This window comes from Thamnophis elegans, chromosome 5, assembly GCF_009769535.1.
Source record: "Thamnophis elegans isolate rThaEle1 chromosome 5, rThaEle1.pri, whole genome shotgun sequence".
In the NCBI taxonomy this organism is placed as follows: domain Eukaryota; kingdom Metazoa; phylum Chordata; class Lepidosauria; order Squamata; family Colubridae; genus Thamnophis; species Thamnophis elegans.
Window position 1 is genome coordinate 12,170,325 of NC_045545.1, and position 24,656 is coordinate 12,194,980.

General features: G+C 37.3%; 1 protein-coding gene across 1 annotated transcript in view; it reads left to right on the top strand.

The window, feature by feature from the left end:
• Positions 1 to 1,325: 1,325 nt before the first annotated feature.
• GLMN (glomulin, FKBP associated protein) overlaps positions 1,326 to 24,656 on the top strand; it is a 48,157-nt gene continuing 24,826 nt past the window's right edge. Inside the window, 9 exon segments of the mRNA XM_032218912.1 lie at positions 1,326 to 1,419; positions 3,279 to 3,337; positions 3,745 to 3,870; positions 6,997 to 7,116; positions 7,781 to 7,889; positions 8,679 to 8,925; positions 10,628 to 10,730; positions 19,622 to 19,812; positions 23,505 to 23,558. Of these exon segments, the coding sequence (XP_032074803.1) occupies positions 3,302 to 3,337; positions 3,745 to 3,870; positions 6,997 to 7,116; positions 7,781 to 7,889; positions 8,679 to 8,925; positions 10,628 to 10,730; positions 19,622 to 19,812; positions 23,505 to 23,558 (986 nt within the window). The 5' untranslated portion in view covers positions 1,326 to 1,419; positions 3,279 to 3,301.

Here is a 24,656-nt window from a genome sequence, read left to right on the forward strand (position 1 = left end):
TACCGCGCTGACATAAGAGCGGAGGGCAAATCCGCGCCTTCCGAAGCACTCAGCACCCTAAACCTAACCCTGAACCTAATCCTAAACCTAACCCTAAACCTAACCCTAAACCTAACCCTAAAGCAAACCCCTAAACCTAATCCTAACCCTTACCTTAATTTAAATCGGCTTTCTGCCACCGCGCTGTTTTAAAGCGCCCTTCTGTCGTCGCGCTGTTGTCGCGGCGGTGATGATGCACGGTGATGATGTCGCGGCTTTAGAGACTCGGTTTTATCACCGCTATTTTGACGAGCGCGGTTTTGTCGTGCCACGATTGGATACACCATGTATGATCTTTCACTCATATGTAGTTCCTCATAATACTGGAATGGGCTGGGAAAGGAATACTTAATTAATTTGATTTAATTTTATGTACCTTTATTTTTATAAATAACTAACTGATAATCTGGTATTGCCCGGGTATTTATTTATAGGGGGAAACCTAATTTCTTTTTTTTTTTTTAATAAAGATTTTTATTAGCAAACATGTAAAATACACACACACAAAAGTTAGACGTACACCACATTTATATAATGCAGTACGAACAGGAACTTCCTGTTTTTATAATAGTAATCATCAATTGATACCGCTCACCTTATATTATTTCCCCTTCTATTGTATTTCATTTGGATTTCACCATTCTTAACCCTCTTATTTTACTCATAACTATTATTTTTGAGTTTTGTTATATTCCTTCATTGATTTTTGTTTCTTTCCTCCATCCACCTATACCATTTATCTCATATCTGGTAGAATTCTGATTCTTCCTTTCCCTGGATTTCTTTAGTTAGTTTATCCATTTTGGCACAGTCCATAATCTTTCTTACTATTTCATCTTCGCTTGGGATTAATTGGTTTTTCCATTTCTGGGCAAAGACAATCCTTGCCGCCGTAATTATATGTAGTATTAAATACTGGATTTCTTTTTTGTATTTCACAGACATAATTCCTAATTTAAAAAAAACTTCAGGTTTCCATTCTATTTTAACCCCTGTTATTGCCTCCAGCCAATTTTTGATCCTTTTCTAAAAATTTTTTGCCTCCTCACAGGTCCAACATAAATGGTTATATGTTCCGTATATTGATTCACATTTCCAGCATTTTGGGGAGGTATTTGTTAAATTTTTAGCTAACCTTGTTGGTGCCAGGTGCCATCTGTAAAACATTTTGTACTGGAGGGGGAAACCTAATTTCTAATGTTGGATTTTCCCCTTTACCAGAGAGAGCCCCCTTGTGGAATACTGTGAAGCCGTTACCATGGCAGCTCCACTGTGCTTTACAGTAGAAGCCAGTATGGCACAACAGGCTGCATCTTAACAGAATACACACCCCAAGGGACGGTAGGGGTGTGTTACCACCACAGTATTTTTCTCCAGAGAGTAAGTCATCTATGTACCAAGTTTGGTTGAAATTGCTCAAGGTGTTCCAGAGTTATGCTGGAACCTACACACACACACAGAGCCGTTTTTATATAGATAGATAGATTCAAGGTAGAGAACATACCTTAAATACTCCTTCCTCCCATTTTACCCACCAACAACAGCCCTGTGGGGTGGGTTGGTCTGAGAATGACAAAATCACCCATTTGCTTTCATAACTAAGGCAAAACTAGATCTCATAGTCTCCTGGTTTCTAGCCTGCTGCCTTAACCACTAAGCCAAACTGGCTCTTATATATTTGATTCTTAGTCCCATAGGTGATTTTTCAAGAGGCAACTGGACTTTCTGGTTTTCTTTGAAGACATTTTGGTTTCGCCGAAGAAGCTCCTTGGATGAGAAGTAAAACGTCTTCAAAGAAAAAAACAGAAAGTCCAATTACCGCTTGAAAAATCACCTATGGGAATACCATAACCGAGGTGGTGCAGTGGTTAAATGCAGCACTACAGGCTACTTCAGCTGACTGCAGTTCTGCAGTTCGGCTGTTCAAATCTCACCGGCTCAAGGTTGACTCAGCCTTCCATCCTTCCGAGGTGGGTAAAATGAGGACCCGGATTGTTGTTGGGGGCAATATGCTGACTCTGTAAACCGCTTAGAGAGGGCTGAAAGCCCTATGAAGCGGTATATAAGTCTAATTGCTATTGCTATAACCGGGATGACTGAGAATATCCATAGACATTTGACTCTTAGTCTGTTCTGCATTTGATAGTAGTATATCTTTAAAATTGCAAACAAGGTGATACAGGTAGTCCTTGACTCATGATCATGACTATACTTTCTGTTGCTAAACAAGGCAGTTGCTAAGTGAGTTGTGCTCCATTTTACAACCTTTCTTGCCAGAGTTGTTAGGTGAATCATTGCAATTATTAAGTGAGTAACATAGTTACTAAGTGAATCTGGCTTCCCCCATTGACTTTGCTTGCCAGATGTTTGCAAAAGATGATCACATGATCCTGGGACACTACAACCATCATAGATACATGCCAATTGCCAAGCAACCAAATATTGATCATGTGACCATGGGGATGTTGCAATGGTCATAAGTGTGAAAAATGGTTGTAAGTTTAGGACTGCCAATTACCTCCACTAGACCAATTAGATCCCACAGACTAGGCCTCCTCCGAATTCCATCAGCCGGCCAGTGTCGACTGGCGACTACCCGGAGGAGGGCCTTCTCTGTGGCTGCTCCGACCCTCTGGAACGAACTCCCCGTGGAGATTCGTACCCTCACCACCCTCCAGGCCGTCCGCATAGCCCTTAAAACCTGGCTGTTCCGATAGGCCTGGGGCTAAAGACTCGCTGCCCCACTTCGAATGGTATGACTGTTGTGCTTTTTTAATTATGCATAGTTTTTATGTTTTTTGTAACTTTGTTTGTTTTTCCCCTCCCTTTGAGTTGTGAGCCGCCCTGAGTCCCTTTCAGGGAAAAGGGCGGCATACAAATAAATTAAAATGAAATGAAATGAAATGAAATGAATGAATGCTTGTTCGGCTAGGATAGAGACCTAAATAATAACTGATCCTGGAAGCAAGGTATCAGCTGTAGACACTAGTAAATTATTCAGTATCCTGGATGCTGTGAAAAATTGTACAGTATCTGAAATCCTGAATATTGTTAAACATAGGCAGAATTAAGCTAAGTGGACCAATATGCCAACTCTGCATAAAGCTATATCCTTTCTCACATCTTTCTTTCTCCTTAACTTTTTCATAATTTTCCTTAAGAAAATTCACAGCAGTGGGGGTAGAGGGGAGGGAGAAGGAAACTTGCACTTGTTCACATCTGTTTTTATTTCACGATAGAATTCTTGAGAAGCAAGAAAAAAATGGCAAAAGAACTTCAAGAAATAATACAAAGATGTGTAAGTACTTTATTGCTTGCCGAGTTATCAAGTTTGAAAATATTGTTTTCATCTTGAAACATAATTAAATCTGATCTTCATTTTTTCAACTTCTAATTTGGGGCTGTATTATCATTAAACTAATACAAAGATGGAGATTCTAAATGTGTCTAAATGATCTTGGATTAGACCCTGATATTTATTCATGCTGTTAATAATCTTTGGAGTGCATCTCATTGTGTAGTCCATACTGAAAGAGAATGTTTGTATTAATAGTAGTTTGAATACAATACTCTGTAATTGAAATATTAAGAGACTTACAAGTTCTTATATCGTCTTTAAAATGTTTGCAATAGAACAATATCAATATCATATGTTTCTGAATACCTTTATATTGTGAATTATAATTAAAAGATATATTCTTTCAGCAATTTCTTGACGAAAAGAATTTTAAAGGGGAAGATTATAACCTTTTTCAAGTTGCTGCACATAAATGTTTCGAGGAAGGGAATATAGCTGAAGTATTGGAAATTGTACAAAATGAAAAAAATGTGGTAAGTAAAAAAAACATATTTTTGTTTTATGTCTGATTACAAACATGAAAAAATAGGAATTATGTATGTTCTTACTGTAAAACAGAGGCTAAACATCTTAGTATGTTATTTCAATTTGTTTATTCAATTTGGATGCTGCTCAACTCCAAATCTGGTGGCTCAATACATCATCAATACATAACAAAAACAGTGGGATGCCAAACATGAGCTGAAGCAAGTACAAATATAACCAGAAAATTACCACAATATGGTAATACAACGACAAAGCAAACATGCAGGTAGTCCTCCATTTATGACTGTAATTGAGCCTACAAGGTTGATTATACTTGTGGTAGTCCATAAAGCAGATCACCAAATGACTGCACTTGATTTTACAACCTTTTTTTTGTGGTGGTCATTAAGTGAACAGGGTGGTTAGAAAGTGAATGCTGTAGTCATTAAATGGACCATTGTTTGTTATGGGTTGTTATTTGTCCAGAAATCTGAAGTAAAGACATAAACCATGGTTACGTGCTCTACATGGGGCAGCCCTTGAAGAGTGTTCGGAGACTCCAGCTGGTCCAGAATGCAGCCGCGCGAGCGATTGTGGGTGCACCCCGGTACACCCACGTTACACCTATCCTCCGCGAGCTGCACTGGCTACCTATTGGTCTCCGGATACGCTTCAGGGTGCTAGTTATTACTTATAAAGCCCTACATGGTATTGGACCTGGGTACTTGAGAGACCGCCTTCTGCCGATTACATCCCACAGACCCATTCGATCCCACAGATTAGGCCTCCTCCGTATTCCATCTGCCGGCCAATGTCGGCTGGCGACTACTCGGAGGAGGGCCTTCTCTGTGGCTGCCCCGGCCCTTTGGAACAAGCTCCCCGTGGAGATTCGGACCCTCTCCACCCTTCAGGCCTTCCGGACGGCCGTGAATACCTGGCTGTCCCAGCAAGCCTGGGGTTGAGTTCCCCCCCCCTACTCGAATTTGCTGTGTCTGTTGTGCTTTTAAATTGTTCGTATTGTCTGATTGTCTTTGTCTTACTTTGTGTAATTTCCCCTCCCTTGGCTTTGTTCAGCCGCCCTGAGTCCCTTTGGGGAATAGGGCGGCCTACAAATTGAATAAACTCAAACTCAAACGTGCTTTGGGGCACTGCCAGCAGCCCATAAATTGGGCCAGATGCTGAGTGCCCAAAAGTCAGTCATGTGACCACAGGGAGGGATGTTGGTACTTCAGATCTGAGTTGTAAGTCTCTTTTTCGGGGTCCTTGCTAACTTCATATTGGTTGTAAATTGGGGACTACCTGTAAAACATCATAAATGGGAACCACTCTACTCCAAGACCTGTATGAATAGCCAGAGTTCTTTGGGGCTTTCTGGAATGTCATCAGGCATTTGATACCCATTCAAAAGGACCAGTGGGAAAGGTCCATGCATGAGATGGATAAATTTGTTTTTAAGTCAAGCTCCTTGGTGGTCTCTGAGCTTAGTTTGTTTTCTTGCAGGCGTTTCATTACCCAAACTAGGTCAACATACTGATGATGTTACCTTCAGTAGTTTTGGGTAATGAAACCTCTGCAGGAAAGTAACCAAACTCAGAGAGTATCAAGGACCCCTCATTTCAATCATGAGCTACAAATATTTTCCTTTATATTGTCTTTGTTCCATATGTTTGATGATAGCATGCATCCAGTATGTAAATATTCAGAGTTTTAATGGCATATGGCCAGAGGTGGGTTCCTACCAGTTTGCACCTATTCGGTAGAACCGGTTCGTCAAATCTATTGAACCGGTTAGAAGAGGTTCCACCAGTGGACCCGGAAAGCAAGCCACACCTACAGAAGAGGTTCCAAATTTTTTTGAAACCCACCACTGGTCCTTGGATATGATTATTCTACACTATCATGCTCATATTTATAAAACTCAGTGCCTCTGTGAAAGGTAAGGATGACTACTGCGTTTGTGGTGCAATCAGAACATTGCGTGTGTTGAAGTTGTTTTAACGCAAACCAAAGATGCCTTTTAAAAAACAAGTTTACATCATATTCTTATGCATGCCAGTGCTGTGTGTGAGGTAATTTAAGGTGGTTCTGACAAGTGTCGTCGGCCTCTTCATATCTGGTCACATGAGCGGCAAGCCACTCCCATCCGGTCACATGGCCGGCAAGCCACTCCCATCCGGTCACATGGGTGGCAAGCCACACCCACAAAGGAAGCTACACCCATAGAGTAGGTTCGAACAATTTTTGAAACCCACCACTGCATATGGCCATAGCTAACTAAATATCCATAGCATGTTTCCTATGTTATTTTGTTAGGAAAAATATTAACTAATCTTTTGTTAGGAAAAGTATTTCATGTGAAAAGGGATAAATACATAATGAAGATTGGATTTGCATACTGTAGCAAGCCATGGGCAATTGAATGAATTGTAATTGATTGGGTTTGTACAACATGCTAAGCAATAAACCCTTTTTTATGCAGCTCATTGGTCAAATTGACATAACAGGCTATGGCATAAAACAGATTGCATATTTTAATGCACTGTATAAATTCAATCTATGTTTGAATTTATCACAATAAGTGTATCTATTATAATTAGCCTTCTATAAAAGAATCTTGTTTGCACCTGAGGCTAAAATCTTATCTTAATGTCGTATGAGCAAACCTGTGAAATTCTGCTGCCCAACTATAAGTTTATTTGGGAAGATGCAATTTAACTGGATTAACATGAGCAGAATGGCATGAAACAAAGATATTTGTTGATGTTTCCTTTTTTTAGACTGTTAAATGCCAAAATATGATTTTTTTAATGTGCATATTTGGGGTTGAGAGGTAAAGTTTTTGATCTTAGCGTATTCCTCCTAATTTATCACAGGCCTTGAGAACTTGGTGCTTATCATCAGATATTCTGAACTACCACTTCCAAAATATTGTTTTCTGAACCTCAGTAATTAGAGCTAATGAGCTCTGCAACATCTGGGGGGCACTAGATCATCTATCCTTGTAATGGATTTTGGAGAAGCTTCCTGATTAATGATATGTGATGACATAGAACAGTTTGAATGTAGAGCACTGTGTTTGCCTTTGATGTCTATTTTTAATTTTTTGTCTGCAACTGAATTTTCTCTCTCTACAGGTTATTATAAAAAATATGGGCTGGAATCTTATAGGACCTATGCTCAGATGTATGCTGAAACAAGGGCAAGATGATGTTGAGAGACAATATTGTATGAAAATACTAGGCAAGTTGGTAGAAGTAAGTTGCAACATTTGTGCTGTAAGCTGTTTTGTAGTAGTGTTTTTAAAGATTGTCCTTTGGTTGTGTTCTTTCATGCTGATATAGACAATAGACATTCTCAGATTTGTAGGCAACTGATCAAGACATGGGTACAGAACTGTAGAAACTGGAACATTTAATGTCCCCATTTCCATAAACAGAGTGAAAAGTGTTTTGAGAATGTGAATGAATGAAGTGATACTCAAAAGAATAAGAGCATCGTTTAGACGTGTCAGCCACTTATGTTGCACAATCAGGATTTCTAATAGAACATAATGTAAATTGGCCGATCAAAACCTCTCATTTGAATTGCTATTGATGCTATTTAAATAGCTAAATAGAATCAATTCTGTTTTCATAGAAGTAGAATGGTGACATGTATTTTATTTCACCAGTTATTAAGTAAAAAAGTAACTTCATGTGTAACTTTTAAATATCATGCAAAGTATATCCATATAAAATATCTTTAACATGGTAAAGATGACTATATAAGATAGAAATTAAAAATGAAGTTGCCTTCAAATCTGCTCAATTTCTAGTGGAATAACGACCAGGTAATTATTCTGGCAGCCAAGAAAAGCGGCTTCCCCTTATTTTCCTGCAATCTTAGAAGTTTTGTTCTAGCTTTTCTTCTTTCTTGCAGTTGTGCAGTGCAAAAGAGCTTATACTGGGTTTTCTGGAACAGATTGAACAAGCTTCTAGGGAACAGACATCCTCCGTTATTTTACTTCTGCTTAAACCTTTGCAAAAAGGTAACAATTGTCTTACTTTTCAAACTGAATTGATAATAGATGGACTGCTAATTTATTTGCAGCAGAAATACTTGGGAACCCTTTGCCTGATAGCTTATCCAGTTGCAGTTAAGTGGTATCACACAAGGTTCTCAAAAGTCTTCCAAGGCTATAACTGTTGGAAAATACTTAGAGCATCCTTTATAAGTAACAGGTATTCAATTTTGATTTCTTAGAATATGTCCAAATCTACTTATAGGAAGGAGAGGCAATTGAATCCCACTTAGTCAATTAATCTTTTGAGATGGGTGGAAGGAGAAAGTTCTAGGACGCTGAAAATCGGCCCTTGTACAATATAAGTGAAAATCCTGAAGTGTTTTTTAGAAAACAATCTAAAATCACTTCTAAATCTCTCCCAATATTCAGGAAGTGATGAACTATAAGGATGGCAGTATATTTTATGGTACTAGTTTACTACTTGTTAAATCATAATCCGATTAATTCGAAGCCACAAATTTTCTAAAAATATGGCTGGTTTAACACCTCCTGTTTCACAATTTGCTTTAATTACAGTTTGTTGAACAAGACAAAAATGGTTCATGTAAAATGAAGCAGAAAACATAGTTCAGGCATAGTGTTCAAATGTCATGGCAAACTAAACCAAGCAAATCACATTATGACTTGATAGCTTTGAAGCTAGCTAATGGTTGTTCTTTTCTTAGATCTGTATGCCAAAAGTATCTCGGTGTCTATATACTCAAATAATAAACTTGAATGTTCTCTAACAAGTATTTTGCCTTTTTTTTTTAGCACTTTTTAAACTGAATACTAAGAAAGCCTATTCAGTGGGGTTGTCACTGTCTACCATTTTGAGCCAACTTTCCCTTCTGCCCATTCCTTACACAAAACAGCAACTACAAGAAGACCAGCATGGACTTTGCCAGTGCCTCAATGCTCTAGCACAGTTTGTCAGACCATTTGTCCTTGAAATTGTTCAACACATGGATATCATATCAGCTGGCAATCGCAACGATCTAAAGGAGGAACTACTAGGATTGTAAGTAAACCACTTTCTTTCGCAGGGGCTGTGTAAAAAATCCAGCACCATAGGTTTTACAGCTACTTGTAAAGTTGCAAGTAGCAATTTCAGAGACAGATCTGCAAAAGAAAATGTAGGCTAAAAGCGTTTTGGCTCCTCTTCCACCCTTTTTTCTACAACAAATGCTAATTTTATTGTAAAAGTGCACAGTTGTCTCAATGACAGGCAAGAAATAGTTCTAGAGGACAGGACCATGTTGATCATAGAGTGTGGACGTTAAAAAACAGGCCATGTTTCAATCATATTGTAAGATCCCAGAATATGTTTAAGCCCAGACAGAGCCAAAATAAGAACTTAAACAGAGGCTTGAGAAAGAATCAGTATTTAAAACCGTCTGGGTCAATGGTTTCAATACATACTAGAGGATATGCAAGGAAGAGCTACACTTAGAGAAAGTAGGATTCCCCTACAGTTAGAAACATAAGTAACTCCCCCATAGCCCAGATCAAAGGTGTAGGTTTTAGGGTTGTGGAGCAACTCCAACCTGAGATACTGTATGTGCTAAGTCCTAGATTGCAGGAAGAAGGTTGGCAGGAAGGAGATTTGATCAAATCTTCAGATCAAATGGCAGGAACTAACGTTTGACAATTACCAGATGCTTTTCAGAAGCCTAATACATCAGGAAGTTAGTTACAGGAAACAAATATATAATATACGATACATGTGTTACAAGAAACAAATGTTTACATACTATATGTGTGTTACAAATACAGAAGTTTACAGAACAACAGGTTTCTACTAATTTTAGTATACCAGTATTTTATATTCTGTTTTATTTAGTATATCCTTATTATTATTTCCCTACAATATCATCATGGCCACAGTCTTAACTTTTTCTACCATATGTGTAGAAACGCCAGAGGCTGCCTCTTATCCATCATTTTTTAGCTGGAAAAGAAATCAGTGTAAAACCTAATGCTTGAATTCATACTTGTGCTAAACTCAATGCATACTGTTTCACTTAATATGTTGCATGAAATTGTTTTGTAAATCATGATTCATAGTTTAGCACAGGTAAACCAAGGCAATAGGGCGTATTAAGCAAAACATCAATTCTTGTCAATTTGTGAATTTTTGTTACTTTTTTATTTTTAGTTCTTTTTATTGAAGCTCAATTACTTTAGTTCTATTGTGAAATTGCTAGCTTCATTTTCATTATAGCCAAAATATACCAGCTGTGTCTTAACTCATATTTTGGGAGGAGAGAGGGATTGAGATACTGGTCCACAATGTTTCACTAGTTTCATGTTGATTCTGGATAATACTAATAGATTCTGTAAAGAAAAGTTTGAGATTACGTAACTCTTTCTTCTTTGGCCATTCCACTAGTTCTTAGTTCTAAATAGCAATAGCAGTTAGACTTATACACTGCTTCATAGGGCTTTCAGCCCTCTCTAAACGGTTTACAGAGTCAGCATATCGCCCCCACAGTCTGGGTCCTCATTTTACCCACCTCGGAAGGATGGAAGGCTGAGTCAACCCTGAGCCGGTGAGATTTGAACAGCCGAACTGCAGATAACAGTCAGCTGAAGTGGCTGCAGTACAGCACTCTAACCACTGCGCCACCTCGGCAATACCTCAAATAACAAAGGCCTGTACCGCTGCTCTTATTATTTAGTGTCTTGACTGATTCTCTGATGTGCTCTACTTTTGTTTTCAGTTGCCTGAAAAGTTTAAAATATCCATTGCTAATGGCAGAGCTTGATCCATTGCCTGAAGAGATGGCTGAGAATCCACTAAGGCAGTTTGCAGCTGAGATAGTTGTAAGTACCCCTTGGGCGTGTTATCTTCTTTTTCTGCCCCAGTTGTAAATGGAGTTAACAGTTATTTGTAAAATGATTTGCAAACTTTGGCTTCCTATGTGTATTTATCAAGTTTTATGAACTCCTGAAAGCAGGGTGATTCAGATAAGGGAACTACAAACAGTCCCTTGAGGTGAAGACTTGTGAAGATAGTTCAAATGAATTTCACTTTACCATGCCGAAAGAAGTTCCGATGAGAGTTTGTTCTATGCAGCTTCATTAGTAGTATCTCCTGGAGGGGAATCTCAAGGGGTGGGGAATCACATACACATGGTTACGCCATCTCAAAGATGTGTGTTTCGTATATAGATGGCATTACATAAGCATGCCATTTGTGCAATGCCATCAGAATGTTATTTTTTTGCATCATTGCTTGCTTATACCGTATTTGCTGCTGATCTGATTATTTACTACCGTATACATTTGTCTGTGTGCTTTTCATATCAACATGAGCTTACATATACAATTGACTTACTGGTACTGCCACACCCACAAAGCCACGGCCACAGAACCGGAAGTAAAACATTTTGAATCCCGCCACTGATCCAGTGTGTTTAGGGGAGGTAGTCATTCAATTCTTCAGCTTGGTTTGCATTCAGTCTGACCTTCCTTTCTAAGCCCAGATTTAGCAGGAAAAGATGCTTGCGTTCATCTCGCAACCTACATGTAGTTTGCAGTTCAGTGACTAAACTAGAATAATAATTATAATAGGGGGTGCATTGGCTCAGTGGTTAAGGACGCTGAGCTTGTCAGCTGGAGAGCTGACAGCCCAGTTTGAGACCCGAGCTATCTCCGTGCAACAGGATGAATTCCTGTTACTTGCCCCAGCTCCTGTGTACCTAGCTATTCGAAAGCATGCAAATGTAAGTACAGCTATGTGAATAAGTCCTGCACGCTTTATGGTTTACAGTTTATGACATTTTTGGACAGGCCATTGATTTTATGATATTTTATGCTAGCTGCTATGCAAATATTGTTATTTAAATAAATTCTGGTTTTTAAGTGAAAAGCATAAGCTTTTTGCAATTTGGTGCTGCTTGCATGGGGATTGTGAATTTTCTTGCATGCTTACAATGCATGCTTACAATGACTATAAAAACAGATTAACTGATGCATACCCAGTGGCATATGTGGTATAGAAGTCTTATAATTTAAATATTAAGCTTGGGGAAGTGAAAAATGAAAGTTCATTTTGTCTTTTTGTAATCAAATGCCCTAAAACTTTGCATAGCTAGAGTAAGACACTTAGCATTGATCCAATCACAAAGGACATCTCCAACATCAGTCTCCTGTAGAACAGTATAGAGAGGGTAGAGTTCCAGTGAAGGTTTAAATATCTTTAAATGGGACAAAATGTATATAAATGGAATTTGCACAAAGGCAAAAATTTCTCTTTTAAAAATCAGATGCAATTTTTGCAAACTGATGGACTAATAACACCAGACTTCCTGGGAGGAGCTTACTGGTGGAAGCAGCAAAAAATCAGCTGCCTCCGAATTCCTGGCTACGTACCTGATTAGAGGATCTTCCATCTGACGTCTTATCAGGTTTTCTTATCCTTCAGGCAAGAGGGAAAGAAGAAACTGTTTTGCTGGCAAATGCTCTTCGATTTTTGCAGCTTTTGTGCTTGCAAGGAAAGGGGGGCTAGCCCAAGGCAGAACGGCTGTCCGTGCTGGGAACTTCAAACTGCCTTGTGCAGGACAAAGTAGGTCTCTCCCACTCTGCTCTAAGTTTTGTTTGATTTAATCTTATCACGAGCTGAATCCGTTTACTGCAAGGACAATAATTGCTTATCAACATTTTAGCTTCTTCTCTTTTTCTCCTCCGAAAAATTATTTACTCAGAGGCTTTTAAAATGGCGCCGAGCAGGCTGGTTTCTCCGGTAATAACGAACACTTTTTGCTAATTCTCACAAGACTTCAAAAGAATTCAAAACAAAAGAGATAGCTTATCACATGTTTTGGTTTCACAATAGAAGAATTTTACTCCTTCATTAACTTTGCTTATTTGGAAGTTAAATGGTGATGAATCTGTTGAACGGTCTTGTTACAATGTTTACTCACTGAAACTTTTGCCAAGCCTTAAATTTCAAAATAAAAGCCTCTTTACTTAAAGCTGCATATTTAGGCAATAGAGTTTTATTAACTGCAGGCAGACAAATTTTGAAATGGCCTCAAAACCAAATATTAACTTGAAGTCGTCACCCTCTACTTCCAGGGGCACATCCTCAGTGCCTGGTACAAAGCTGCAGCCTCCGCTTCCTACGCCCCCTGCTGGGGATGTGTTAACGAAAGAATTTTTTCTGAGTAATCTAAGCGAGGCTTTTAATGCACAGACAATTAAAATGGAAGATAAATTTAGAGATAATAGAGAGGAGAGAAAAGAGGAAATAAAAGAAATGAAAGAAGAAATTAAAAGTGAAATTAAAAGTGAAATAAAAGGACTTAAACAGGAGTTGTATGAGAAATTTGAGGCTAAGGTTGATAAAATTAGAGACGACATGCTGAGTCTTGTAACTGTATTAACAGAACATATTTCTGGAGTGGAAGATACTCTAGAGGTTCTTAATGATGCCAATGCTAACTTGACATTGAAAACAGAGGTGGTGGAACAAAAAGTGGAAAATGCTGAAAAAGAAATTATTATGATACAGTACCGACAAATGGAGTTCGCATTAAGAGTAAGGGGGCTGCGTGAGGAGAAACAGGAGAACCTGAAACAGATCCTATCGGAAGCTTTTGACCGCCTGATGGGAAGACCAGGGACCAACCAAGGCTGGCAAATTGACAAAGCTTACCGCGTTAACTCCTGGCTGGCAAAGCAGAAGCAGCTTCCTCGAGACATCGTTATATATTTTACTACAAGAGAGTTCAGAAATATGGTACTGCAAGCGTCTTATAACACTAAGCTTCAAATTGGCGGTCAAGACCTGGCTGTTTTGAAAGAGATACCACCTCAAATGTTAAGAGCCAGAAGAGACTACGCTTTTTTGGTCGAAGAACTCAGAAATCGTCAGATACAGTATAGATGGGATGCACCATTTGGCATCATATTTACATTTGATAAGCAAAGGTACCGCCTCAACTCTGTATGGAAAGCCCGAGATTTTTATTATAATATATTGAAGGCCGGACACCCTGCACCATCTGGACCTAGAGAAAGACCACAAGAAGGACAGGATAGACAGCAAACTACACAACCACCAGACAAGATGGAGCATCTCTCTTCTCTAGAAGTGCAAGGTGCTATGGAACCAAGACCTAGCCGCATGACTACTAGACGTATGGAGAAACAAGCTAAGAGGCAACAGCATCAACAATCATCGGCCATCGATCAAGGAACTACAACAACAAATCTGGAAGCAGTGGGAGGAGCTAGACCTAAGGTTAAACAGGCCGTGCAGGAAGCTCTAAAAATGCTTCAACCAACCAAAGATGACAACTAAGATTTTAACATGGAATGTCAACGGACTGAACTCTCCACAGAAGAGGAAGAAAATATTTCATTATCTTAAACAGTTTAAGAACGATGTAATTTGTTTGCAAGAAACTCATATCAAGTCAACTGATCAAAAATATTTGATCAACTCAAAACTTGGTCAACATTTTGCAGCTTCTGCTATGGAAAAGAAGAATGGTATAGTTGTATACTTAAGAAAAGATATGAAAGCTGAATTAATAGAAGCAGATCCCTTCGGAAGATATATTGCTTTAGACTTAATCTTAGAAGGGAAAAAGACATTACTTTTGGGAATTTATGCTCCCAATCAACAGCAAGATAGATTCTATAGAAATCTTCATGCTAAATTAGTACAGTGGGACTATAGTTCCTGTATACTATTGGGTGACTGGAATGGAGTGATAGACACTAAGAGAGATAAGAAGATTTCCCGCCTAAATACCAAGATGCGAGCAAAGTTACCCAAATCTTTCTTTGACATTATGGATGATTTTGAATTGAGAGATATCTGGCGAGAAAGAAATGCAGAGGAATATGACTTCACTTTCTTCTCGGACAGGCATCAATCCCTTTCAAGGATCGATTTTATTCTAACCACTAATGATTTGCTTTCTAGGGTCAAGAAAACAAAGATTGCAGCTAGAGTCCTTTCGGACCATAACCCAGTTTGGATGGAGTTGGGAAGGGTAGTGCAGGCAAGAAGGTTTTGGAGACTGAATGAAAATTTATTTAGATATGAAAACTATATTAATGATTGTAAAAAATTACTATCTGAATATTTTGTTTTGAATATGAATAAGGGTACATCTATGGAATTTGTATGGGATGCAAGCAAAGCGTATATGAGAGGAGTTTTGATGAATATAAATAAAACACATAGAAATAAGCAAGGGCTAAAACGAACAGAACTGGAAGAGGAAATTAAGAGAAAAGAGCTGGAGTTAACAAGGAAACCAGACGATACAAAGGTTAAGGAAGCTATTAACATATTAAAATCTCAATTTGACATGTTGATCTCTGACCAGGTAGCTACTAATTTATTATATGCAAAACACAATACTTTTTGTAATGCAAACAAACCTGGCAGATGGTTAGCTTATCAGATTAGGAAAAAAAGGAAAACTCGAAATATATCTAAACTGATTTACAGAGGGAAGGAGGTGTTCCAACAGGAAGAGATTCAAAAGGCTTTCTGGGAATTTTTTACAGAACTGTATAAAGGGGATAAAATTAATGGTTTAGACATAGACAAATATTTAGACAAGGAGAAAATACCTTCAGTTAGAGAAGAACACAGGCAAAAATTGAATCAACCAATAACCTCGGGGGAAATCCTGCAGGTAATTAAGCAATTAAAGCCAGGGAAAGCACCAGGTACAGATGGCTTGACAGCGGTTTACTACAAAAACTTACAGTTAGAAATGGTAGAACCTCTTAGAGAATTATTTAATATGATTCAAACGGAAGGTAAAGTCCCTCCATCTTGGAAGACAGCGTTTATATCTTTGATACCCAAAGAAGATCAAGATACTACTCAACCCAAAAATTATAGACCCATTTCATTACTGAATGTAGATTATAAAATTTTTACTAAAATATTAGCAAATAGGTTAATGTTGGTCATTCAACAATTGATACATACGGACCAAACAGGTTTTATACAAGGGAGACAGATGAAAAGTAATGTCAGATTAATTATTAATGCATTAGAATATTTGGGAAAGAACAACCAGATCCCTGCTGCGTTTATATTTTTGGATGCTGAGAAGGCCTTTGATCGAGTTAACTGGCAATTTCTGCTGAAGATATTGCAAAAAATGCAGATAGGAGATAATTTTTTACAGTCAATTAAAGCAATATACCAACAGCAAACAGCACAAATCATAGTCAATGGAAGTTTAACAGACTCTTTTCAAATTGGAAAAGGTACAAGACAGGGTTGTCCTTTGTCCCCATTATTGTTCATTATAACTTTGGAAGTATTGTTGAATAAAATACAGGGCTTGGATGGTTTAAAAGGGATCAAGATTAGGCAGCAAGAATATAGAGTCCGCGCTTTTGCGGATGATTTGGTCATAATATTGGAACAACCGCAGGAATCCAGTATGGTTTTAATGAATACGATTAATCAATATGGTCAAGTGTCTGGCTTTAAAATAAACTTAGGAAAAACCAAAATATTAGCTATAAATATGAATATTAAACAAAAGGAAGAATTAGGAGTGATGCTAGGATGTGAGGTAGTTAAAAAAGTCAAATATCTTGGAGTTAACATTTTAACTTCAAATGGGAAATTATATAAGCATAATTATGAACCACTTTGGCATAGCATACAGACAGAGATGAAAAAATGGGAGAAATTGCACTTATCTTTGCTGGGCAGGATAGCGGCAGTGAAAATGAACATTTTACCAAAATTTTTATTTCTTTTCCAAATGTTACCTATACTTAAAAAAGATGCGAACCTTTTAGAATGGCAGAAGGGTATCAACAAATTTGTGTGGGCAGGAAAGAAGCCGAGGGTAAAGATGAAAATAATGCAAGATGTACGTGAGAGAGGAGGATTGAAACTACCTAATTTAAAACTATATTATGATGCAGTGGCATTATCTGTAATTAGTGATTGGATTCATTTAACCAATGATAGAATATTGAACATTGAGGGACACGATCTGGTATTTGGTTGGCATGCTTACCTGTTATTCAACAAAAAATTGGATAAGAACTTTAAAAGTCATATTTTGAGAAATGCTTTATTGCGGGTTTGGAAGAAATACCAATATAAATTAAATGACAAGATACCCATGTGGGCAATTCCTAGATATGCAATTGAAAATATGAATACAGCACAAAAACAGGACAGATGTACTTACAGACAGCTTCTTACCTCGGAAAGGGGGGTATTACAATTAAAATCTTTAGAGGTATTAAAAGAGGAGAAGGTAGTTCAAACATGGTTCCAGTATGGGCAATTACAGGCTAGGTGGAAAATAGATCAAAAAATTGGCTTTATTCAAGTTGAGGATAATCTGTTTAAACAAATAAGAGATCAAAGCTTAATGCATATAAAGAGGATATATAATGTATTAATACAGATGGACTCGGAAACAGAATTAGTTAAAGATTGTATGATAAAATGGGCTCAAAATATTGAGGAACCAATAATGTTGGATACATGGGAAAGAATTTGGGTAAGAAATGTGAAATTTACACAAGCTCAAAATCTGAGAGAAAATTTTTACAAGATGTTTTATAGATGGCATTTAGATCCTAAAAAGTTGGCTTCTATGTATCCGAATGTACAGCCTAAATGTTGGAGGTGTGGTTCTCTCGATGCTACATATTATCATATATGGTGGACCTGCCAAAAGGTTAAGGCATTTTGGATAAAAATATGGTGGGTCATGCAAAATGTTTTTAAAAAAAGGATAAAGTTTATTCCTCAGTTATTTTTACTAGGTATATGTACTGATTTTACAGTGGTAGAGACCAATTTGATTCTGCACCTGATAACTGCAGCAAGACTGTTGGTGGCGCAATATTGGAAGAAGGAAGACTTGCCTACAATCCAAGAATGGACATTGAAAGTAACAAACTTAGCTGAAATGGCTAAAATATCGGCATATCTCAAAGATCATTCAAATGAGAGATATAAACGAGACTGGAAAAAATGGATTGACTATATACAAAATAAATACGGGACTAAGAAATTCCAGTTAGCCTATGCTTAAGATCAGAAATGATTTAAACTGTTAAAAGTTAGTTCAGTAAGAAGAAGCTAAGTTCAATCTAGAATGTCATTAATTTCTTTATTTCTTTTTTCTCAATAGATTTTAGACTGTGTTAGTTAAAAATCCATACCGTGTACGGGTTCTGGGAAGTCGGGGGGGGGAAGGAGGAGGGGGGATGGGGGGGTGGAGGGAGGGAGGGGTACACACAACAAAAAAAAATTGTATTTCAATGTCTTAATGATTGACAAATGATGACATATTTGTGTTTGTTTTTTTTAAAGAAAAATAAAAAAGTTCTCTTAAACAACACCAGAAAACAAAATACTATAAACACAAATCCACGTCTAAAATCTTTGTTAGAGATAGTCCTTCCTTATCTTTCTTTTCTTGGCTAATTTTATTTATTAAATTTGTTTGCCACCATCTCTCCACAAAGGTGACTCCATACACTACATATTTGTGATTCCTGTCTCCATAGATTGCATCCTTCAGGTGAAGTTTCAGAAACAAATTGCTTAAGGTTTTGATGATTCCCGAGAGACATTTAGGTCATATTTCAGTGTTTCCCTCATTTCCTATCCCAGGGAACTTTAATTGTAAGAGAAGAGAAAAATAGCTCAGGGATAGACTCTGGATTTCTTGGTGCTGTCTGAGCTTGATCGTTTTCTTGCAAACGTTTCATTACCCAACTAGGTAATCACATCAGTGTGAGTGTGGAGTTTGCTGCCTGTTTTGCTTAGTTTTGCTCTTGTCACAGTTCCTGGCAGTTCCAGTTACAGGCACTCTGTTTGCCTAAAGCCTTCCACTTGAGCATTGCTTTTCTCTGCTTCTCAACTTAGAAAAACCAGTTCATCTTTTTCCTTTCTGCATTATGCATACAACTTTTCCTCCCCTCCTTTTTCTCCCAAGTATTCTCCTCTTTCTTTCAACCCAAAGTTTTTATCCAGAAACAAGAAGTAAAGGATGTTGGGCATGCTCCAGATTACCTATTCTGGTTTTTTAAAAATGATTGAGAATCTCTTTCACTTCTTTCTCTTTGCTTGCCCTTCTGCAGACATGTACGGTATATCACCATAAGAGGGAGATGTTTCTTCACTTCTCTTACTCAGTGAGACTAGATTCTAAATGAGTGGTTTTTGGATCTAGGTAGCTAAGAAAGGAAAGGCCATAGATCTATTTCCCTTATGTCTTGTATTTGAAGTCATTATGAACTTCTTGCTCTGGCATCTGAGCTATGGTGTTTGAAGCCTGAGGATTTTGATTTTCATGAGGCACAAGGTTCCGTGAATGAGAGCTGGCACATTACTACGCTATTATATGCAGTAAAAACTATGAATGTCCTTGAAATATTATATAAAGCAGTGTTTCTCAACCTTGGCAACTTGAAGATGTCCGGACTTCAACTCCCAGAATTCCCCAGCCAGCGAATGCTGGCTGGGGAATTCTGGGAGTTGAAGTCCGGACATCTTCAAGTTGCCATGGTTGAGAAACACTGATATAAAGAGATGAGATATTAAATAAGGAAGGCACATATATTTTTCTTTATAATAGTTTTAGGGGAAGTGAAATTCATGCTTAGACATTATGTCTGGGTCAATATGTTTCAGTATTAAGATACTTAGTCTTTATTTGCAGTACGAGATATTTTGTTTCTTTTAACAGGGAATTTTAGCGGATATTAAAGAATTATTTCCACAAGTGCATTTTCAGCCAGTATGTAAACGTGAAAACTGGAACGATGAAGACATATCGGAAATGACCAAGGAACAATCTTCAGATGCTTTAGCGTGTCTATCTTACATAGTGTATGTTCAGGACTGCTTTGGTGTTGACGGTCTCCCAGTAGTTTTCAAGTAAGCACAACATTGCTTTTATTTTTGTTGGCTTGGAAATTACTATTTGGCTAAATGGCTGAGGCATATAAGACTCTGTCTTATATGGTATATTAGCAAAAGTATGCTTAGCAAAAGATCATTCTCATTTTGGGGGGGCGGGGGACGAAATTAAGGATCAGGTGATGGACAAGCAGACAAGAACTATTTAAGGCAGTGTTTCTCAACCTTGGTAACTTGAAGATGTCCGGACTTCAACTCCCAGAAATGCTGGCTGGGGAATTCTGGGAGTTGAAGTCCAGACATCTTCAAGTTGCCAAGGTTGAGAAACACTGATTTAAGGGAATAACATTTACATCAGGCCCCATAGGCAATTTTAGTATATACTTTATTTTAAATGTTCAGATTAGTTACCATAGCTCCTTACTTGTTTGATGCATCACCTTTGAACATTCCTAAGAGCAGTTATATTTTCTCTGAAAAAAAATCAGTAAAATGTAGTGGTTGGCATACAGTAGCTAACTTTGGTATACCCTGCCTATAGTTTTTGAAAGATACTAATTTTAGTGATTTTTAAACCATCCCTTCCTTCCATAAGAGCATGAAGACTTGGTTCTGTCAGTTGGCTTGGAGCTCCAATGGAGGGGTATCATATTGGAGGTGGTGGATACCTTAATAACGGATCCAAAGCTCCCTTTGCATCATACTCCCTCTCTCTACCTTTTTAACTAGGTTTATTTTTTTATAGTATTACATACATACATGCATGCATGCATACATACATACATACATACATAATATAAATTCACAATATACCCACACATACCCATATAAATGTGTTTATATTCGATAGCAACTTTATATAGTTTTATCTTTTAATATTGTAGCTGCTCAGAGTTACTGTGCAGTAAGGTGGGTGGCTAATGAATTTTACAAATAAATCAATAATCGCATATAAGTAGTATAAAAATTAGTAATAGTTGAGAAAAAAGGTCATGCCTTTAATTTTATTTAAGCTACTGCTAAGTAAATCAAATGCCTAAAGGTAGAAGTAATATCTAATCTGAAATATTCAATTCTATTGTCAGATATTAAAATAAAGTCAATGCAAAGTACAAATCCTAAATTTGTACCTACTTCTTTAGGAAGTTGTTATCGATTCGCATGGTATTAGATTTATTGTAAAAGTATTCTAATCCCAAAATATTTTCCACACAGCTACCGTATTTTTCGGAATATAAGACACACCTTTTTGCCTCAAACAAGAGGCTGAAAATCTGGGTGCGTCTTATACACAGAATACAGCATTTTTTTGCCTCCCTTCACCAAAATGGCCATGCATAGCCTTATGGAGACTTTTAGAGAACTCCTGGGGGCTGGGGAGGCCAGCAGCACCATATAAACTTCCTAAAGGCTCTGCGTGCAATTTTTTTGACAAAAAACGGGCAAGTTTTTGCAAAAAATAGACAATTTTTTGCTTGTTTTTGCCCCATTCCCCACCCCCAGGAGCACTTTGCAAGCCCCCTAAAGGCTATTCATGCCTTTAAAAGGGGGGGGGGCATTTTCACAAAAAAACGGGCTGTTTTGGGGAGGTTTGCAGAGTGCAAAAACTTTTTTCCCCCTTTCGGAAAGTTAGAGTGGTTGATGAGAATTACATTACAAGTGCTTCGCCAGCAGAAACAAAGTCTTAGGTGCTGCAAATTGTCAGCGATTTCCTTCTCCAGCACATGGATAAATACACCTGGAAACATCTATCTACCTACCTACTCCATCTCTCTCCCTACCTAACTACTATATTTCTCTCTTTCTCTCCACCTATCTACCTTCTCTCTCTCTCTCTCTCTCTCTCTCTCTCTCCCTACCTACCCTCTCTCTCCCTCTCTCTCTCTCTCTCTCTCCCTTTAACTACCTAACTACTCACTCTCCCTACCTACCTACTGTATTTCTCTCTCTTTCTCTCTCTCTCTACCTACTTTTTGTAAAAAAAAATTGCCTCTTCAAAACCTTGGAGCATCTTATACTCCGGTGCTCTTATACTCCAAAAAATACGGTATATAGTTTCCACAATTTTAAATAAAAATAATTTATAAGTACCAGAAATATAATCAGTATTTAGCACTGACATACATTCAAAATCTGGTCTGCAGTCCTTGAATGTGGCAAGATTGTTTTATTAAGTGTCTGAAAGATTACTTTATTAAAATTAGCAAAAAGTGGGGGCATTCTTGGCATGTGTCCTGTCTCATTTTTATTATCCCTTTAGGATTATCTCCACCACAATAAAAATGGGACAAAGTTACTTCTTTTTACAGAAATAAATTGTAAAGAAAATCCAATTTCTTTATCACTTGTACCAGAAACTTGAATTACATATTTTCAAAACCTTTTTCTGCATCTAATGATGCCAAAAACTGCTGCTTCATTTTCTTTCATTGTGGAATTATAATAAATCTACTAGTAGTCTGACATGCCCTTTCATAAAGCCAGATTGTGCAGGATGAATTAATGAAAGTAATGCTTTCGTTAAGCTTTGCCAAAGTAGCTGTTTCTGAAAGATTAGCTCTATTTAAAAAGGCTTCCCTCTGGGACTTACAATATTTCTAGAATATATATTCTTATAAAATTCCAAAAAATGACAATTAGTTTCTGCTTGATCACTATGAATTATCCCTATGTATCTCTTATTATTGTTGTCTTACTTTGTTCCAATTGTTTTAAATGAGAAGTTAATAGTGTAGCAGATTTCTGCTTAATATGCTGCAATATATTCAATTTTTAAAGTATATAATTAATCAAACTCCAGTTAACTTGATCTAAAGTACAATGTGCTTCCAGAATGCGAATCATAGCATACATGGTTAAATTGTCATGTAGAAATTCTTTAAAGGCTCTGTATAGTTGGGAAAAAATCCATTTTTTATTGTTGATCTTAAGTTTATCTGTTGTAATATTACTTCCATTAGTTGATTTTTTTCCCCATGATCAGCGATATTACTTGCTTGTGATAAATAATTGTAATTTTCACTAATTGAGCATCCATCAAGGTCCTTAGAAATAATGCCATCATAAACATGTGTCACATACAAAAAAGTATAGCCTTGCTTGTTTGAATATAACTGCTATTATATATCAGGTAGATTACACTTTTAGATGTAAGCTTGAAAGGTATTCTAACTCTGCAGACTCCCCCACCCCAAGTCTTGTCTCACTTCACTAACAACCAAAATTAAATCAAATTTCCTAGGAATGATAATCTGCCCAACTTAATAATTCAAATAAATTTGCAAAACAGTTATGTTAATGTGATATCATCTTCAATTTATAAAAATCTTCTCCAGACTTAGTTATGCCTCTGATTTAAACCAAAGGAAAATCAACAGTGTAAATATTTATTGTGAGGAATTATGATTAAACTAACTTTTGGTTAAAATACAAATATTCTAGCAGTTGAGACTTCTTCATCACTGTCAACAAATATAATGCAAATGTCATATAATACAAACTCCAATTAGCATTTCTATTTATCAGCATCTTTATGAATAGTGGTGTATTATGGTAGGAACCATAGTCATAACTGAAGAACAGCCTTCCTGTTTTTATATGAATAAACAAAAGAAAGAAGAGAGATATTATTATTCTCATTGTTTAGATGTTAAAAGTGACTGCCTTTATCTGATAAATTATTCTTACATGAATATATCTCTCTTTTGTAGCCCATCATATATTTTGCAATGCAATATGGTACATATTAGAGCTCTGTTGAAAAAGTAAGTACGCAATGTTTCTTGTTTATTTCACATGTTTCCAAAGATTTAAAATACAGTGTTATGGGGAAAAATAGGGCAATTAATAGTAATTTGTTTGGAAACAAGGAACATGTATACTTCAATCTTATTTGGCTAATTTGTGTTTTAGTTCATATACAGGTGAAACTCAAAAAATTAGAATATTGTGCAAAAGTTCATTTATTTCAGTAATGCAACTTAAAAGATGAAACTAATATATGAGATAAGACTCATTACATGCCAAGCAAGATAGTTCAAGCCATGATTTGTCATAATTGTGATGATTATGGCGAACAGCTCATGAAAACCCCAAATCCATCATCTCAGAAAATTAGAATATTACACGCAATCAATAAAACAAGGATTGTACATAGAACAATATCAGACCTCTGAAAAGTATAAGCATGCATATGTACTCAGTACTTGGTTTGGGCCCCTTTTGCAGCAATTACTGACTCCATGCGGCATGGCATGGAAGCTATCAGCCTGTGGCACTGCTGAGGTGTTATGGAAGACCAGGATGCTTCAATAGTGGCCTTCAGCTCTTCTGCATTGTTCGATCTCATCTTTCTCTTGGCAATGCCCCATAGATTCTCTATGGGGTTCGGGTCAGGCGAGTTTGCTAGCCAATCAAGCACAGTAATCCCACAATCATTGAACCAGGTTTTGGTGCTTTTGGTGCTCTTGGCAGTGTGGGCAGCTGGAAAATGAAGTCAGCATCCCCATAAAGCTTGTCTGCGGAAAGAAGCATGAAGTGCTCCAAAATCTCCTGGTAGACGGCTGCATTGACCCTGGTCTTAATGAAGCACAGTGGTTCCAAAGTCCTCTTTTCTGATGAGAGCAACTTTTGCCAAAAGCACCAAAAACTGGTTCAATGACCGTGGGATTACTGTGCTTGATTGGCCTCTCCATTCTTCCTCCATACTCTGGGTTCTTGGTTTCCAAATGAGATGCAAAAGTTGCTCTCATCAGAAAAGAGGACTTTGGACCACTGAAACGAAACACTTTTACTTTTCTTACTGATTATCCTGACTTGGCACTCCAAGGTATGACTGCTTGTTTATAGAGAGTGATAAGAAG